The 15818-nt window shown below is 35.4% G+C and overlaps 2 protein-coding genes across 3 annotated transcripts; both read left to right on the top strand.

The window, feature by feature from the left end:
* The first annotated feature begins 353 nt into the window (after positions 1 to 353).
* LOC115441468 lies at positions 354 to 9324 on the top strand. The gene is made up of 5 exons (XM_030166272.1): positions 354 to 484; positions 5488 to 5688; positions 5817 to 7613; positions 7695 to 7825; positions 7908 to 9324. The coding sequence occupies exons 2-5, from the start codon at positions 5499 to 5501 to the stop codon at positions 8130 to 8132; spliced, it is 2343 nt and encodes a 780-aa protein (XP_030022132.1). The 5' UTR covers positions 354 to 484; positions 5488 to 5498; the 3' UTR covers positions 8133 to 9324.
* Positions 9325 to 10361: 1037 nt separating this feature from the next.
* Positions 10362 to 15643, top strand: LOC115441471 (phospholipid scramblase 2). Of its 2 annotated transcripts, XM_030166274.2 has the most exons (7): positions 10362 to 10587; positions 11315 to 11377; positions 12563 to 12700; positions 13482 to 13699; positions 14332 to 14499; positions 14769 to 14918; positions 15416 to 15643. In XM_030166274.2, exons 1-7 carry the CDS (start codon positions 10527 to 10529, stop codon positions 15470 to 15472), a joined length of 855 nt encoding a protein of 284 aa, XP_030022134.1. In that variant the 5' UTR covers positions 10362 to 10526; the 3' UTR covers positions 15473 to 15643. The 2 variants fall into 2 exon arrangements, with proteins under 2 accessions (XP_030022134.1, XP_030022135.1); XM_030166275.2 differs by lacking the exons at positions 10362 to 10587; positions 11315 to 11377 and adding an exon at positions 12006 to 12173.
* Positions 15644 to 15818: the final 175 nt, after the last annotated feature.

Genomic DNA, 15818 nt, shown 5'->3' with positions numbered 1-15818 from the left:
GTAAAAGGCATATCAGGATTATAGCTTTATACGCTTCCTTTCAAGAATTTTAGACACATTACCACAGTCATATTTCAACAGGTTATAAACCAACATTCACATGTATGTAATTTATAATCTCATAAAAGCACCCAAAAAACCAAACCCAACCAACAAAACACAATTGAGGTAACAAAATAAAGAGGATTAAACCTGAATAGTTTCCCGATGGAAACGACACGCCATGTGGACGGGTGTTTAGCTTGCCGCCCGCCCCTGTATCGATCGCGAGCGTTATGTAACCCCGCCCGCGCGCCCCTCGCCCCGCACCTAACACAAGATACCTTTCAGCCAGTATCATTCATATATAAGGTTCCGTGCCGGCTGGGTCCTTCGAGCCGGATCTACTGCGCACCGAAGCGCGCATTTTGCCCAGAGCCCAGTTGTTGTCCAACAGTTGCTGTGAACGCGCGCTGTGTTTTGTTGTGTCACCAGATGTTTTAAGGTAAGCATTGGATGTCTGAATTTTATTTTTTATTTGGATCTGGACTTTGAAGTTCTTTGTTATGTAGTGTGGTTGTAACTGCTTTTTAACCTTTGTGCCATAATAAAGGAAGTTCTTTATTTTTTTTTAAGTTGTAATTAAATATTGACATATAATTTATCATTTATTGTGTTTATCATAATTACGATACGGGGTTTATCCAAATCTCTAGTTAATGAGGTTCTGTTTGTTGTGTTGATAATGTAATGTGTTGACGCAAGCTTTACTCGATCGATTACTTTGTTTAACAAAATCTCTCGCAAATAAGATCGACTTATTTATAAACTTATTAAGTTGTAGCTTTACTAATATTGTTTCGGCAATTGCTTTATTTATTATTTTAAATGTTCGTTTTTTATGAAGTTTTCATGATTTTAAGTATGGATATGCGTACTATATATTTTGATATATTTACCTTCTAAAATATTCACTCAACGTATCACACGGGTTAATAAAATATGGAATAATCAGTTCGATTACCTACATTGTAAAAGACATGATACAATGACAAAGAAAGGCGATTTTCGTAATGATAACATAGGAAAACGTTTAGCTATTGTCGATGTATACACGACCTTCACCAGGTCATCGTATTTTTTTTTTTATTTTTTTAATATTTACACGAATTGGATTTAAAAATGTTCCTTCTCTAGAACCCCGATCTTTTGAATTACGTTTTTTTTTTTTAAATATAATGGGTATATCTTAAATGACTTTGAAAAAGCTGTTGAAATGAAATTGCAATCACAAATATACCTATTGTAAAAGATAATACTCATGATTAAAAAGGTTTTTACTTCATAAAATATTGTAGTTTATAACAGTTCAATAATGTTTCAAGGGTGTAAACTAATATTATCATATTGGAAAAACTAAACAATCACACATCACGCCTTCATATCTGAAAGTGATAGGCAGAGGAGCAACCAGAACACCCACTTTTCACCATATATGTTTCGTCCCATGATGTGATAGGGGGCTACCTTATCGCCATACAAGGCACAAATTTCGGACTCTGAGCTGACACTGAGAAGAAAAACTCAAATAACACATTAACCGATCCGGGATTCGAACCTAAGACGTAGGGCACGACGGGAGATAAGAATTAACAACGATGTCCAAATTAGTCTATGCCTGTATCGTGGACATCAAAAACAAAGTTTAATAGGAAAAACTATATACCATCTACAAGTGCCATAGTAATACATGAATTTGAATAAAATGAAAACAAAAACAGTAAAATACATACATTTTACCTTAATATGTAGTATTTATTTGCATATCGCGAAAAATGCGTTTTATCTACATGTTTAACATAGGTAAACTATATTTTATATTTCTACAATTTTTTGTTTTAAAAACACATTCGACCTTTCGAGTGTTTGGCAGCCCTCGAAGCGAGGTGCGAAAATAAAGGCTTTTTGTGCCTAATGCGTAAAAAGGTTCAGTCTACGGCCGACAGGGCAGTAATGTGGGGTTCGTGTTGGAACATTATTTTTATTCTTATCATCATTGTGTCATAATTTTATAGTTATATAGTATTGTTTAGGTATCTGGTGACAGCGAATGGACGGATAACTTTCGTTTAGGGACTACGTTCAGCATTATATGGTTATAGGGTGATTAATTAATTATCATTACTGCTAGTTAAACTTTATATTTATTACCTAAGTCGGCACATGGGCCCGTGGGTGATAGCAAATCATTTGCTAAGGCTGTAAATACCTATGATACAAAAATAATTGTAGATCCATTACCGACTTTAAAGAAATAGGCGTTAGGGGATACAAGGAGGTGTTTCAACATTCTCATACAAAATGTGACGCTGAGTTGTCACTTAATTTTGTTTCTCTGTGACCGCGTGTAACTACCCCGATACTATAAAGAAATATGTCTTGACGCTTTACCTTTGCAAACTAATTATAACCTTCTTATGGTACCAAATCAGCCAGCATATTTAATTTACCGTTTAATGAAGGTCTTACTCATTATATTTATTACTCGGTTACTAACATCTTCCAATAATCCGGAATTTTTCATAAAGCGGTTTTGAGAGAATGACAAATTTCTCATTTCCTTTTTTTGTCCGTTATAAAGGGTCTGGACCCTTTGGACTGTATAAATTTACATTACCACGCCATTTGGTCCGTAGACTTCAATAAAAGACCTTTTTCGAATGAACTTGCATAATAAATTTGATGTTATTAGACCTCCGTGTGACCTTTACAATTTTCTAAAGAAAGATAATATTCCCGATCGTTGAAAACCTGTATAGTATACATAGCTTTATTAGGTATACCTTTCTTGGCATACATTGTGGAATAAAGGTTGAAAGCAGTCTGGCAGTTTGCCAGAAATCTCCTTTTCAAAGGCCAAGGCTCCAGTCAGGCAGTTTACGGCATACCGCTATATAGAAGCTTGACTTATATTTGTTCACACTTACGTGGGACACTGGAGGGATTTTGACACTTTGTGTACGGTGGTAGCTATCCGGGCGGATATAAAATATCCTACCACGAGTAAAATGTTTGGTGTTCTCATTGTTAAATGTTATAGTTATTTGTCGTGACTGACTGATGAATCCGTACATGCAGCAGTTTCTTTGATGATATCAGCAAGTCCATACAGCGCCAATCCCCCGTACCGAAATCTTTTGGCTCCGTCTTGGGCATTTTGGACTCCGGTATCCTTCAGTTTTTTGAGTCGGTATTTTCTTTTTTCCACATGAACCAAATATATTTTAAAAACCTACAAGATGAAATGATGTTAATAATTAAAACATTTTATTGAACTTTGATAAGATGCTGCAGGTATCTAATATGTTTTAAAAAAACTTTACAACGGATTTTGCGCGTCGGATTTTCACTAAATGAAATGTAAATTACTCCTGATTGTTATCGATTATTTTTCGAAAGAAAGTTAACGCGTGACCAATCGCTAGCAAAATATACTCTTAAATATAAATATATAATTTTATAGTCTATGTAATATGATAATATACCAACATATTTTTAACAAGTTTTCGTACCTAAACCAGCTCTTTCCTGAAGGTTTCTATGTGGTCAGTAAATTTGCAAAAAAATTGAAATAAATGAGTCATAATTAAAAAATAACATATCTCCGTTAGTTAAGTTAAAAATAAGTACGAAACCAAACAAAAAGAGGCGAAAAAATCTCTGAAGTAATTATCTTGAAGGAAAGTAATTATTCATGAAATTCCTAACAAGCTTCATGTACACAACTTCCTGTTTCCTGTGCGTTATTAAATTATAAACACTCTAATGAAAAGGAAGCGGAGCGACCCTCCTTTATAAAGTTATAACGCGAGCTTAATTATTATTTATGCCCCGGAAAATCTCGCCAGGTTTCGGAAAAACGTTTTAAATAGTCATAATTTTCATTATTAATTAATATATATAAGATAATTGATTTAACTAAAAATTACATGTAACATGCAAAAAATATTTGGCCAACATTATTGTGGTAAATATTTAAAAAAAAAACTTTATATTCAATTTGCATTTATATACCATGTATGTGAATAGACTAAACACTCCAATCCGTAATCATTTCAAGAATTTGTTACAACAATCAATCTCAATTTCAAATTTAAATTACCCGAAGTTTCTATCAACGAAAAACTGTATTTCTCCGCAATTTTCACTCTTGGATTTCAATCATTGGAAGCGAAACATTTCCGATATATTTCCATCGAAGTCTTTAACCGCAATTTAAATAAGAATCTGATAACGAGCCTCCACGGGCCCGACAAGTTTTCCATAAACAGTTTTGCCGGTCGGCCAAGCGAAACGTTCCCGCGGGGAAATTTGATTGACGTCACCCGACATCCACTTATCTCAAGCCATTCTATACGTATATCGAAATCAGTCAACATACGTTCAACAAGTAATGTCGATCAATTCGACTTGAATATTTGTAACTAAATGCAGTAAAAGATCACAAATCACTCATCATCCATCCTCTTTTTTCCATGAGTAGTTGTAAAGGAGAGTTAGAATAATCATACTCTATATTTATTTTTCTTTAAAATGATTATAACGGCAACATTGGTTACTTTTATGTTTGCAATTGAAATAATAAATTTAATAATTTGTATAATTAAACAATCTTTTAACTCTTTTACTCCTGCACTTGGTAATCACTGCACCAATCATTGGCTCGGGCGAACACATATTTTTACGGTGTGAGCTATCGAAGTCGGTCAAAAAACAAAGGACAATCAATAAAGTAAAAGAAACGAAAGGAAGTTATTGAGAAACGAAATATCAGTCACATAAAAGCCGCTGCCCAACAAAAAGCTGTAGTCTATGTAAGGCGGTAGGAAAATTGATTGTAACACTAATAGTAGTTTGCGAGTCACGCGATTTGCCATTTTTCCATCGCCAAATTATGTTATTACTCCAATCACATTACGTAAATCAAACTTTTTTTTTTTTTTTGTTTTCGCGGAGAAAGTGTCTTATGACTACGTGGAAGCTTCAAATTAAATAGTGCTTTTGATGGTAATAAAAATATACCAAACATAACATTTCAATTGTCCAAACAAAGACAGTAAAGTAAAGTAAAGGTACACAATGAATTGCGAATTAACAAGACGTACAAAATATAGACAATAACTAACTCAGTCCACTTAATAACTCGTGTTTAGAACTATTGTTTACATATTGTATTAAAATTTTAACTGATCGCATAATCCAGTTATAATCCGTAGTAGGATTACTTCGTATTACGAAGCGTTTGTTCTTAATTATACGGTTTCAGCAGATGTTAACTTACATAAGATTTACTGGTAGAGTCCAATGGTAAAGCTGTAATATTTTTATGATCCATGCGAAGAAAACAGTCAAAATATCTTAACAAACCAACAATCTGGTTTCCTAGAAAAATAATGACAAGAATATCCAAAATATATATATTTTTATATGTAACATCACATATACCAGGACTTGCCGCAATGAGCGTGACGTGGCTAGTACTATGGGCTGCGTGCGCCGTCGTGTCCACGAGCGCTGAACGCGGCTCTTCGCTGCGAGGCGCCTTGGAAGCACTGCAGCGGCGACAGCGAGGACGTATGCATGGTCCCATCATCCCCCAACCTGACTATGATGCGCTCTACGAATTTGTACCACCGCAAGGCTACCCTGGTAATATATGTTACATTGTTCAGGATTTAAGTTATATTTTTTAATAATAGGTTTAGATTTGGACGGAATTATATATCTCATCGGTACCTGAAGTTGTACATCAAATGACCAAAGTGTATTTTTGACAGAACCGGAATATGCTGTGGATGTCGAGGATATGGATGAAGAACCCAACCCGAAATACATTGTCAAACTGCTAGACGACAATGACAGGCCACCTGAATCTTACGAATACAAATTAATTAAAAAGAAAAATACAGTAAATGTACTACCGAAAAAGGAATCTGCTTTTCGTGAAAGAAGTCATCATACTGACAATGATAGACTGCGCGATTTATTCATGGACAAAAATGAGGCCGATGATAAAAAGGAGTCTCCTGCAATAAACAAGAACGATGCTGAATATGCATTACTTTTGGGTCAACTATGGTCAAAATACAAATACAATAAGGCACATGGCAACACAGTCGATAATGCACCCCAAGGTGTGGTAAAACTATACAAGGAAAAGATTGTTAAAAAGCGATATCCCGACAACTGGGGTCCTATCGCTTTCAAGCGGAAGCGAAGCCCGGACTCCGATGCTGATCGACCAATCCTACCTGATTACGAAGGAGCAAAGCAAAGGGCTGGAACTGTTGATCCTAATTATAATGCTTATGAAATACCTGATGAGGACAAAGATGATTTACTGGAGGAATACGCTATCGCCTTCCAGCCTTTAGATGATGATAGCTTATCAGACCTAGCTGATGACGACCAGTATACTTATGACACTGTCGAAAAACGTTTCCCTGTTACCAAGCGAAGTAGCGGACCTTACGACTTCGGATCACAAAAGAAAAGATTTACACAAAGCCAAAAAAAACGTGATACTGCTAAAACATTTCGTAGCAGCGCAGGCACGGACCCGAAGATTATAAAGGATTTATCAAAAATATTCGGAGAATCTGAATCGGACATTATCAAATCACCAGTAAAACGAAGTAGCGATCATGAAGAAAGCTTGCATGATGTTAAACCTCCGACGTTGACAGCAGTGCATCATAATAATACTCATGCCAATAACTCTGTTACTCTCGATGATGACAGCCATGAGCATCATGGTCACAACATTCACCATCCAGGCACAACCGGCAAAGAATCTGAACATGATCAAACTCATGATAATAATGAAAGCGAAAAGCCAATAATTGTCAAGAAAAAATCAATTGACTGGTCTGACTACTTTGGAATCGACAAGCGCATGAAGAAACCAACTCCTTATGTAAATGACCTAACTCAGGAGAAACTTCGCAAACAATACTTCGACACCTTCAACAAAGAAGTGATCTATCCGTACAACTCATACCGAACACATACCAACGTAAAGAGGAACTACGTCCAACCTAAACTCAACGAGGAAACTGAAATCCAGATGGACACGGCTCAAGCACTTGCTGTACAAAACGACAACAAAAGAAATGCCAAAGACAATGATTCAAAATTGGATAACATTGATAAAAAATTACGAAACATGGAAGGACTCATTGTTGACGAGGCATTACACTATTCCAACATTGGCGACGATCTGGACTCAAAGGAAGAACAAGAAATGAAAGAAAAATTACTATCGCGGCTGGCTGCTGCATATAGCTTGGAAAAGATGAGAAAGGCCTTAAAAGAATTTAAACAGAGTTTGCAATCCCAGAAGGCACTAGCTGTACCCTCTCCGAATCCTGCAGACGAGGTCAAGTCTAAAAGAGTTGCAGTGAAGAAGGAACTGATTACTAGCAATGAGATCCCCGCTTTCAACAAAGACGAACGCCATGAAGATTTCGAAGACGAACAAGGCGCAGGACATTATTTAAATGGGAAGATGGAAGAGTTCTCTGAAGGATATATGGGCGGCAGCGGCAGACATCGTATTCCTGTTACATCTACTGGTAAATTATAATATATATTCTATATATTTGTTTTGATCAATATTTCAATCTAACTCCCTAATAATTACGATTTCGCTACAGCAACTGCCTCAGGATCATGTCCAGTTCTTGCGAAAATTGTACAACGTTGCCGAGGCGTGGATCTGTTGGCCGGCGATCGAGGACAGCTTTTCCTGCCACTCTGCAGCCTCCACCAGATCTGCTACCTATGTGTTTGTATTTCGTTTATTTCTCTAGCATAAGCTTTGGATCGATTCAGCAATCATAATTGATTTTTTACCTGATTTTTTTTAGGGCGAAGCTCCACCGACAACCTGCGACTTGGTATTCCTCTCCGAAGCTGACACAACATGTGAAGGAGATATGAGCTGCCAGCGCGCTGCCCGCTCCGCTCTCATGGCCCTCAGAGAACTTCACGACAATTTGGCTGATGAACTGGATGGGGAATGTGAGGCGAGCCCGTGTCTGCCAGCCACCCTAAAACTCAACATCGGCTGGCAACGGGCCCTACAGCGATAGACCGTTAATCCCAAATCGAAACTCAAGGCAGCAAATGATATCAGAAGCCTGAACTGCGTTTACGAGCTTCTTTGTACCACTTCGGTTCTAAACGTGGCACAGACTTCTCTACTGACACTTCTCATCGAGGAACGCGTAGACCGTGGGATAGGGGCAACGTTTCCAATCATGTACTTGAACTATCATTTCACTATAACTATCACTTAGACAAATCTTTGTAATATTCGTACGATTCTAACCAGCCATAGATTCGTAGGAATAATGATCAACAAATGAATTAAAAGTTAAATCAGCTAGCGTGTTATTTATGCGAAAATTCTACGCTTTCATTGTTAAATGTAATTTGAATATTATATTGTATTGAACGTTGTGTGGACGATTTTCTAGATATGTTTTTGCTAAAGTAACACAGATCGACCTTGTTCCCCGGACGGAGCGTCGGGAAGGGCTAGGTGTTGGAAATGAAAGTGTTTATGGATGTAATGAGATGGTCACTTTATTGTTGTTAAGTATTTACCTATTAAGTGTATTTGTATTTACATGTGTCGACGTAAGTATTGGAACTTAACGGAAGATTATATATGTATTTTAATGTAATTGTCCAAGCCGAGTGCAGTATTTAGAATACAATTGGCACTTTTATACATCAAATACAACTTATATATCTATATTTTCTATTGCTTTTAAACTTCTCTCGACAACTGAATTTTGTAAAACGCGTGTGATCTCAAACGACTGTTTGCCCCCGTTGAAAGTTTTAACTCATTTGAGGTCGCGACGAAAAATTTTAATACTAGGTCGGCACTATAGACTATACTAGGACAATAACGTTCGGTTTACACAAATGACTAATTATAACGATTAGTCATAAGGTCAAGAACTATTCTTTATACGAGTGGTATGAGCCACTCTGTCTTCAAAGTCTTCCGTCGAAATTTGGCATCAAAATGTGTCCTTCGTACCACGGAATCTGGCCGAGTTCTTTTAAAACTCTCCTTGATGGAATTTTAATATATATCTTGACATATACAATAAAGGTTAATCGGATACATTGATAATTAGATAGTAAATGATTGTAATTTAATATAAAAAAACAATGTATTTAACGGTGTATGTTGCCGTTCAATTTAATTACTTGGATGTTATCACTTGACTCAGTATTAACACGCGAACATAAATAGTTTTCAATAAATTTTGTTTCAATCAAATCTCTTTTCCTTTAAACTCCGAATTGGCAATTAGTAGCTGCCTTTCCTCAGCCGATTCTTAAACCTTACGTGAACTAAGTCATAACTAACATAATGTCTCCTGCACGCAGGCTCATAGCAAAAAAACGGTTATAAATATTTAATATTTATTATATTTTCCTATAGCATTTAGCACAAATTGCTTATATTTTATAAACCCAGGTAATTAGAGAGAAGCAAGGAAGGCAGGTGTTAGTAGAAGCTATGAAAATCAAATCAACGAGTGAACTAACAAGCTCATTTTGAATAAAATTAAATTATTGTCCAGTAGTAAGAGTAAGTATACAAACCTATATATCGTAGAGAGTGCTACAGTTTGGACGGGGTCGCGACAACAATGAAAGAAGATGGACCCTGGCAGAAGGCTGGGATAACGCTACGTAGAAATAATTAAAGACACTAACCTATATAAGCCATTAACCATTTTGAAAATGAATAACAATTATATTTTGTTTCTTGAAATTGGATAGAATGTTACGTTTATGCAATGCTATTTATGTTATTTTAATTTAAACGAAACATAATATAACATTACAAAGGTTAATAAACAAAGAGTCTATGCAGGTACTCCATGCTCTGTAATAATAAAGAGAGAATTTCAATTGAAAGAATGTTAATTAATGTTTTGATATAAACACATTGTATTGTATTGTATATCTAACAACATTAACCATAAACATTACTAATTAAGGTTCTAAGTAATCACTGTTTTATCACTTTCTTCTTTATGTCGTATACTTTGAGTCATAGATACACTGATTAGGATAATCATATTAAACAGTTATTGATACGGCTTTAGATTTCTCGAACAATCTTTTTTGAATCTATATTCAAATTGCGATATAAAATTATATAGGTAACGCAGTCACTGAAAAAATATTTAATAAGCGTTAACAAGCCACTTAAACAAATAGAAAAAACCAAACAAAAATAACTGAAGATAATGAGGTAACATTAATTACGAATGCAACACAAGTACACACATATACGTATCGATGTTCCACTGATAGTGCTGATATATCTGCTATTGATAAATAGATAAGTGAGCGAGTGTAAATCGTTGATACAGCTCAGTAAAACAACATACTCACAACAAAGAACATTAAATTAAACATCAAAACATTTGCACAAAGTAGTGAAATATAAAATGGTGGATTCTGTTAATGGAAGATTCGATAAGGGAATAGACAATCCAGCTGCTACCGACGGTAAAGATAATATTATCTATGTTTGCTTATATTGTGTGTATATTTGCCACATAACCGATATAGATTCTAGCGGAGGGGGTGGGGTCCAAAGAAGTAGCATTGCAGAATCATACTTAGGAAATGAAATAGTTGTTAGAAGTACAAAACATTGAAAGCCACCGTTTAAGTCTCGATGTGTAAGGTCTAGCAGAAACAGACGAAGCAAAGAAAGGAGATACTGAAGAATAATATAGTTCGTGTACCTATTTAAAATTCGATAAAAGAGATTTTTTTTAAATATTGTTGAACAACTATCAAAGGGCTCATCTGATTTATAAGCGTCATGAGTCATTAATGCCTATAATACACATTGTTAACAATACGCACACTCATTTATTAGTTACTAACTTTTTATTAATTTCTATGTCTTTTAAAACTATACGAAGCAGTACCTATTTGCATCCCACAACAAGATAGCAGAATCAGATAACTCATGAAGAAACAGGATTTTGCAATTGATAGGTCAGCTACAATCTAAATCTTTCAATATATTTAATCCAAATAAGTTCGTAGTGAGCATTATATGGTCCCGTTGATAATATAAGCAGATATTAACAAAATAAAAAAACGCGATGGTATTCTTTAAACCTTAGTACTATGACTGGTTTATAATGTTGTTGCATATGTGAGCCCCTAGCACACTTACTCAGAGTAACTCAATACAATTAAATAACACATGCCATTGCAGATGATGGTCTACAAGTCGCCTCGAGACCTGACTTAGTGATAAGCGTCCAGCCGCAAACGCCTGGTAAGTAAATAAACAAATTTAGATAAAGAAATACATATCGCTTTCCTCCAGTATATCGCTTATGTGTTTTTTCCTGACTGAAAGCAATAAAAAATTGTTTAAAGAATAACATTTTCAATGGATTCCTAAATTTAATGAGATTAGAATAAAATAGGAATTATTATCATTGTATTTCGTCAGTATAATGGGACGGATTTGAGTTAATATATATATATAAATTATCTTAAACTTATAGCATCCCTCTTCTTCTGTCGGGGGTTATAATTTAAAAGAAAAAGATCCGTCCCATTATACATATATATATATATATATATATATATAAACTGGTTTGGAACTTGGAACTTATTATTTTATATTTAATAAAATAATATTGATCAACCAAAAGTTCCAAGTTCCAAACCAGTTTATCATATTAGCATCACATAGATGTTCACAAAATACAAATAAGATTGTACAAAGCACTTGGCTAGACGACAGCTTATAAAATAATTACTAAATATAATTCTGCTCTAGAAATATTATGTTTACAATACACATTTCCTTTATGACTTTATAATTACTTTCGTCTGTGTTCACAAACATGACGATATTAATTTAAACCCATTGACATCGCAATGTGTGCACAACACGACACCTGACAGTTGTTAACGTTGCACTCTTGTTTTAATATAACATTTTATAGTTTGCATAATGACTAATAAACAACTTGCGCGTAGTAGCAACCATGCTCATTGATAGCTACGAATAAGGGTAAAAGTGTTTTAATAAAAGTGATATTTTATAGACTAGCTAATGGGTAAGTAATCACTACTGATAAACACTCTGGAATCATAAATAAGTTAACATATTAACGTTTGAGGCAATTAAAAAGGAGTTCCATTTCACGGAATATAACAAAATAGATCTTTTGCTGCGGTTTCGTAAAACATGGCGATCTTTGCAGTTCTTAAAACCAAGCACTGATGTATAGGGGAATTTAAAGAATTCCGCCATGGTAACTCCTATCTGTATTAAAGAGATAAAAGGCGCTATTAAGTTCTATAACATAGATATTACCTGCGATAAAAAAAAACTTTAACAGAGAAGTTAAAGTTAAAGTTAAGAACATTGCTCTATCTACCACAAAAAGATATTATTAGAAAGCCTTATAGCTAAAATTATAGCATATCATGTATGATTTACCAGGTCATCGCGCCGAGCTGCCCGTGTCCACGGTGGACTGGCACACCGCGCCTCGAGGCCAGTTCATCCCTGTGCATGGTCTGGACTTCCTCATAGGCGTCACCAGTCTCCTGATTCAACAAACCGTTGAACTCAATGATCGTCAGTAATGATGTGTTGTACCAGATTAAATTATAAAATACTAGGCTTTGCTCTCGGCTATGCCCGCGTGGTAGAAATTTCCCGTATTAAAATTCCATTTTCTGGGATAAAGAATATTCACATGGTTGTTTACTTCTTTCAAACATTAAAATATCTTTACAAACTATCGTAGTTATAACAATCAGTATGAGTGTATATTTTATGATATTAATCCTTCAAGAATTTGTATAACGTTCAATTTTGTTTTAAGTATTGAAACCAAAACATAGTGTATATGTGCTATTACTGTTTAGATTATACTAATCAGTGAAAACTATAATATCTTAATCTGCCAGGAACAATATCAAATCATTATTAGTGACGCACATACTTAGTAAAAAAAAAACAAAATTAATTTAGAATTGGGCTGATACTTTATTGATAATTATGATATGATTACTGTCTAAACACTAATACAGAATAATGAATAATAGAGAACGAAGTAGGGACGAACTACGACCAACACAAAGTTGAAGTTTTCTGGACCACCACGGTCCCAAAATCCTGTTGTTGAATAAGTCGCAAATTATACTACATTCTCAATGTCGGTAAATTGGATTCATATTGTATGCTTAACGGGATTTATGATTTTTGAGGTATCTCATCATGTAAATCTACCAAAGCTGAAAATACCTAATGATTCATAAAAAAAACATTTTGCACATATCTTTCTTCTGTTACCATGTGCAAATCCATTAAATTCCATTTCCATACATTAAACCCTTCACTATACATTTTTCAGTGACAACAAGGATAGAATCAGAAAACCGTTACATAGTACGAGTGCCAAATGGCGAGGCATTATACATCGCCAGCGAAATGTCGAGTTCAACCCAGAGATGCGTTTGCGGCAGCGGCCGGGCGTTCGTGATGCACCTCCACGACAACACCAGGCAGGAAGCCATGGTGCTGAAGAGACGACTGGCAGGCGCTTCGTGTTTATTTCCTTGTAGACTGCAGGTAAGCTAACATCATTAGTTGAAATGCTGTTTAAAATAATTTGAGAAGCAAGTCCACATCGTGATGCTGAAGACATGTCTTCTGCGAATTTTGTAAGCTCCAACGAACGAAGCTTAAATATGAAATTTCAGTGACCTATGTACTTAATTTTATAATCGTTGTCATTATAAAAGTCTTGACCATCGTGCATAAGGGGCCGTTCAAGTATTACGTAACACAATTTGGGGGGTGGGGGGTCTTGTAAATCGTTACGATGGGCAGGGAGGGGGGCGCGGGAGGGGGGTCACGTACAAAGCGTTATGTAACATTGTTTTTTTTTACTTTAAAACAATAACAAAGGTATTTTAGCGACTTTCCGATATTTTGCGTAAAATAATTGTGAATTTAACAAAAAAACTTGTCACTTTAGAGTTACATAACTTTTAGAGGAGGGGCGGGGGCATACAGGAAAACGTTACGGCGCGTTACATGGGGGGTGGGGGGTCAAAAATCTTCAAAAAATGCGTTACGTAATACTTGCATAACTGTCTAATAATATCATTCGTAATGAAATGGAAATATCACAGTGATGTCAGAAACAGGTGATAATTAATCCAAACCCCTATCGATGTATCGTATTCTGCAACTTCTAGGAGATGAAAGTGGTGACGCCGCCTGGAGACTACATAGGCCGCGTCCAGCAGCGGTGGACGTGGATGGTGCCGCTGTACCTCGTCAGAGACGCCAACGATATGGTGCTCTTCGTGATCGAGGGTCCTGCAGTCTTACAGAGAAGTGCCTTGATGCTGTCTGAATTTAGGGTTAGCAAAAACTAAATTTTTCGTAATTTTAGCATCTTTAGTCCATAGTGAATAAATTTACGAAACAAAACTTTGACTGTAAATTCTTTTTAAAGTTCTGATGGAAAATTTAATTTTGAACAGTTTTTGGCGCTTAGCAAATTTTGCTTCGTAAAAATTTTAATACTTCCCAATTTATTTGTATGTGTCTAGCAATGTCTCAATAATTGCCCAACACAATGATTTTACATGTTTGAGTGTAATTTAAAGATGCAATGTCATATTTTCAGATAATGACTGGCGACTCGCTTCGGGAAGTTGGCAGGATAGCCCACGGCTGGGACAGAGACCTGGTCAGTTTCGTCACCACGCTGCAAATTCCCGACGCTGCTGTCCAACCTAAACACAAAGCATTATTGCTTGCTGCTACATTTCTTTTGGTAACTATGATATTCTCTAGCTATCCAGTATCCTTCCTCTTGCTACGAAAATTATTTATTTAATAAACTGTTAACATAACGAAAGTCACTCCTGTACCCTTCGAGGGGCACGAAGAGTTGTTATTAACAAGTAGTGCTCATAAATTATTTCAGGTTCCCTCAACTTATTACCGCCCTATAAAATTTTAGAAACAGACCCTTAACTTGCCATATCGGGTACTAAATTCAATACCAAGCTTGAATTCTAACTGAAAATGTAATAAATTGACTTTGAGATCTATCCTCAAGACGTCGCCAATTTCAATGTAGGGTCAGCGCAACACACATCAACAATAAGTAGAATTAAATTGATTTTGTTTTTACGGCTGCCTGCCAGATATCAGCGCTTTCCGTGTGACCCAGTTTAAGAAATCAAGTTAGAAAAACTCCAAAGTTATGTCTAACCTAGAATATGAACCGACGAGTGAACAGCCTTTAATTAAGTTAATTTATTTCAGGAATACACGTACTTTGAAAGAACGAAATCAAGTTGTTGCCGGTGTAGCTGTTTTTAAACATGACCGCCATAAAGAGACAATAGTTAAGTTGGGATAGAGTTACTAGTAAATTAAGTTATAGACATAAGATTTTATACGCAAAAGATTTGTTATTGAGTAAATGATTTTTTATACTATTAGGTCAAGGCGTGTGTATTGTGGAATAAAATAATTTGTAATTAAATTAAACTTTTTGTTCTAATTATATCTAAAAAATATTAATTATGTAATATTTATATAGCGTTTTCATCACCAATCTCGTACGCTTTTCCGCGGTTAGACCACATTTTTTAAGTTCTAACTCTACAATCACGACAGTATTAGGTAGATGCCTAATACTTAGGATATATAGATATATATCCTC

This window comes from Manduca sexta, chromosome 25 (genome assembly GCF_014839805.1).
Source record: "Manduca sexta isolate Smith_Timp_Sample1 chromosome 25, JHU_Msex_v1.0, whole genome shotgun sequence".
Taxonomy (NCBI): Eukaryota; Metazoa; Arthropoda; class Insecta; order Lepidoptera; family Sphingidae; genus Manduca; species Manduca sexta.
Note: the sequence above shows the minus strand (reverse complement) of the source record. Positions and strands in the feature narration are given on the sequence as shown.